The sequence below is a fragment of the Bombina bombina genome, unplaced genomic scaffold, assembly GCF_027579735.1.
Source record: "Bombina bombina isolate aBomBom1 unplaced genomic scaffold, aBomBom1.pri scaffold_2300, whole genome shotgun sequence".
NCBI classification, from domain to species: domain Eukaryota; kingdom Metazoa; phylum Chordata; class Amphibia; order Anura; family Bombinatoridae; genus Bombina; species Bombina bombina.
Window position 1 is genome coordinate 32,282 of NW_026512939.1, and position 2,934 is coordinate 35,215.

The 2,934-nt window shown below is 42.0% G+C and overlaps 1 protein-coding gene across 1 annotated transcript; it reads left to right on the forward strand.

Annotated features, from left to right (window-relative positions):
- Positions 1 to 640: 640 nt before the first annotated feature.
- Positions 641 to 2,373, forward strand: LOC128644609 (cyclic AMP-dependent transcription factor ATF-6 beta-like). Its single transcript, XM_053697155.1, has 4 exons — positions 641 to 751; positions 840 to 910; positions 1,926 to 2,037; positions 2,141 to 2,373. Exons 1-4 carry the CDS (start codon positions 746 to 748, stop codon positions 2,252 to 2,254), a joined length of 303 nt encoding a protein of 100 aa, XP_053553130.1. The 5' UTR covers positions 641 to 745; the 3' UTR covers positions 2,255 to 2,373.
- The last annotated feature ends 561 nt before the right edge of the window (positions 2,374 to 2,934 follow it).

A 2,934-nucleotide genomic window follows, 5' to 3' on the forward strand; every position in this document is an offset into this window, starting at 1 on the left:
GGTTCCTTCCGCTTAATCCCTGCCCTGTCCCTCCCATCATCCGTGTACTTTAGCTTTGGTATTGGTATCCCATAAGTAATGGATGATCCGTGGACTGGATACACTTAACAAGAGAAAACATAATTTATGCTTACCTGATAAATTTATTTCTTTTGTAGTGTATCCAGTCCACGGCCCTGTCATTTTAAGGCAGGTCTAAAATTTAATTAAACTACAGTCACCACTGCACCCTATGGTTTCTCCTTTCTCTGTTTGTTTCGGTCGAATGACTGGATATGGCAGTTAGGGGAGGAGCTATATAGCAGCTCTGTTGTGGGTGATCCTCTTGCAACTGATCCGTGGACTGGATACACTACAAGAGAAATAAATTTATCAGGTAAGCATAAATTATGTCATTTCTGCGGAGATTGAAGCTTGTTTTGCTATTTTGAAAGATTTGAGCCATAATGCATGACAATGGGCACATTGTTCTAGACTTTTGTATACGTTGGGAGTAAAGTTTCATTTGGGATTAATAATAATTTGTATATTGTAGAGATTGAGAGTCTAGAGGTGATGGTCAGTTCTGCGTTACACACATTACTTACACCTGTATAACCCGTCACAGTTCCTTGCAACTTCCTTTCCTCTTTGTTTTCTCATACATTCCTTCTGTGTTAGGCTGGTGGATGAGCTCAGTTTATGGGTTCGACGACATCAGAATGATAGGAAGACTGGAAAAAAGCCCCCTAAAAAGCAGAGGAGAATGAAGGTGAGGCAAGAATTGTAACCTTTTGATATGTGGATTGTGTAGGGTTGGTGGATCTGTTCTATAATTTTTCTGGTCTTTCCTTCTCTAGAAACCACTTTTAAGGAGATCGTTGTCCCTATCGGATCTGGTACCAGCTCAGCCTTCGCGGCTTACTCACAGGTAAACTGGTTACGTCACTCTCTCTTCTCATAACTGCACGTCCATATTCCTCATTTTGTCATTCCCCTCCTCCTGTGATTTAACCCTTTAGTTGTCAGTAATTCCTCTACAGGGATATAACCATTGTTTACCAGTAGTCGATTCAAGTCGGTGACTTAACCGCTAGAAACTTACAGGCAATAGTGGCTTAACCTCATGATTGCCAGAAACAGAGGCAGCATTAACCCCTTGAATACCCTTGATCAAACTAGAAAAGTTGAATTAGTTCCTTAATTGATCTCAACACATGTAACATTGATTTAACTGCTTGCTTGTCCCAGTTACCTGGGTCAGGCAATCTGTCTTGCCACTCATGGAGTTGGACAGGGATAAACGGTAGACCCAGAGCTTTCTGGACTGCCATACCTCTTCCTAGGACCCCTTTTTAGGGGCTTTTTACCAGCCGCCAGGGCTTCTCCAAGCATTTTATTATAGCACTGTTGCCTCCACATAACTATGGGTTAAAGTTTGCTACAGAACAGATATCTTTTTCATACTTTCATGAATACATTTTTTTAAATGTCCAAACAGTTTAATTCATGAATGAACAGTTGCATGATCATATTTTAACTGTGTTTAAGTTTAATATCTATCTTGCAGTCATCTATCTCTCTCTCTATCTATCTATCTAATGTAACTATGCATGAGCTGTCTAAACCTGCTAAAATTGATTTTCCCATGGAAAGGCTGTTGAATTGAAATAAAGCACAAGTGAAAAAGTGTTTAATGGATTAGAGTACTGTTTGCAAAATATGTTTTTTTTTCCATAGATTGTTATAGACCCCAGTGACTGCTGGGTAATCATTATACGGCCTGTGGTATAGGTCGGTCACATGAAGTAAGAGTAGTCGGACTACTGCTGCCTACATAAAATTTCTTCCATATCTGTTTAGGGGTTGGAGAAAAAGAGATTTATTGTTCCCCCTATTTTCTACCTATTTTGTACCTCTCACAAAACTTCACTCTCCCCTTTCAGATTACAGAGCGCTCCGCTACAGCTGTACAGTCCGTCAGATCCGAGTGACACGTTTCTCATGGACGCCATTGAGAGAAGAGAAGACACTTTTTATGTGGTCTCATTTCGCAGGGTCAGTGCTGTTTCAGTATATTTTGTCTCCTTTGTCATCCTCGTCCATTCTCTGTCTTCCACTGTGGTCCATCGTCTGTCACATTCCCCTTTCTCTCTTTCAGGATCACCTTCTGCTTCCTGCTATCAGCCACAATAAGACTTCCCGTCCTAAAATGTCACTGGTAATGCCGGCCATGCCTGTAAATGGTGAGCGTTGTGCACAGTGTATGCTCTAATATTGTGATCTCTATTCACTTTTATTCTCTCATACCTTCTGATTGTCTTTTTCTCTCTCCCCCTTCTCTCTCTCTATTTTTTTCTCCCTCTTTCTCCCTTCATATATATATAAATCTCTCTCTCCTTGACTGTCTCTCTCTGCCTGGCTCTCTCTCTCTCTCTCTCTCTCTCTCTTTCTATCTCTCTCTCTCTGTCTGTCTGTCTCTCTCTCTCTGCCTGTCTGTCTGTCTCTCTCTGTCTCTCTCTGTCTCTCTGTCTGTATCTGTCTCTCTGTCTGTCTCTGTCTCTCTTTCTCTCTCTTGTCTCTCTCTCTCTCTGCCTCTCTCTGTCTCTCTCTGTCTCTGTCTCTCTTTGTCTCTCTCTCTCTCTCTCTCTGTGTCTCTCCTTCTCTCTCTCTCTCTCTCTCTGTCTTTCTCTCTCTGTCTTTCTCTCTCTCTCTCTCTGTCTCTCTCTCTCTCTCTGTCTCTCTCTCTGTCTCTCTCTCTCTCTCTCTCTCTCTCTGTCTCTCTCTCTGTCTCTCTCTTAGTCTCTCTTTCTCTCTGTGTCTCTCTCTCTCTCTCTCTCTCTTTCTTTCTTTCTTTCTCTCTCTCTCTCTCTCTCTTTCTCTCTCTGTCTCTTTCTCTCTCTCTGTCTGTCTCTCTCTCTCTCTCTCTCTTGTCTCTCTTGCTTTCTCTCCCTG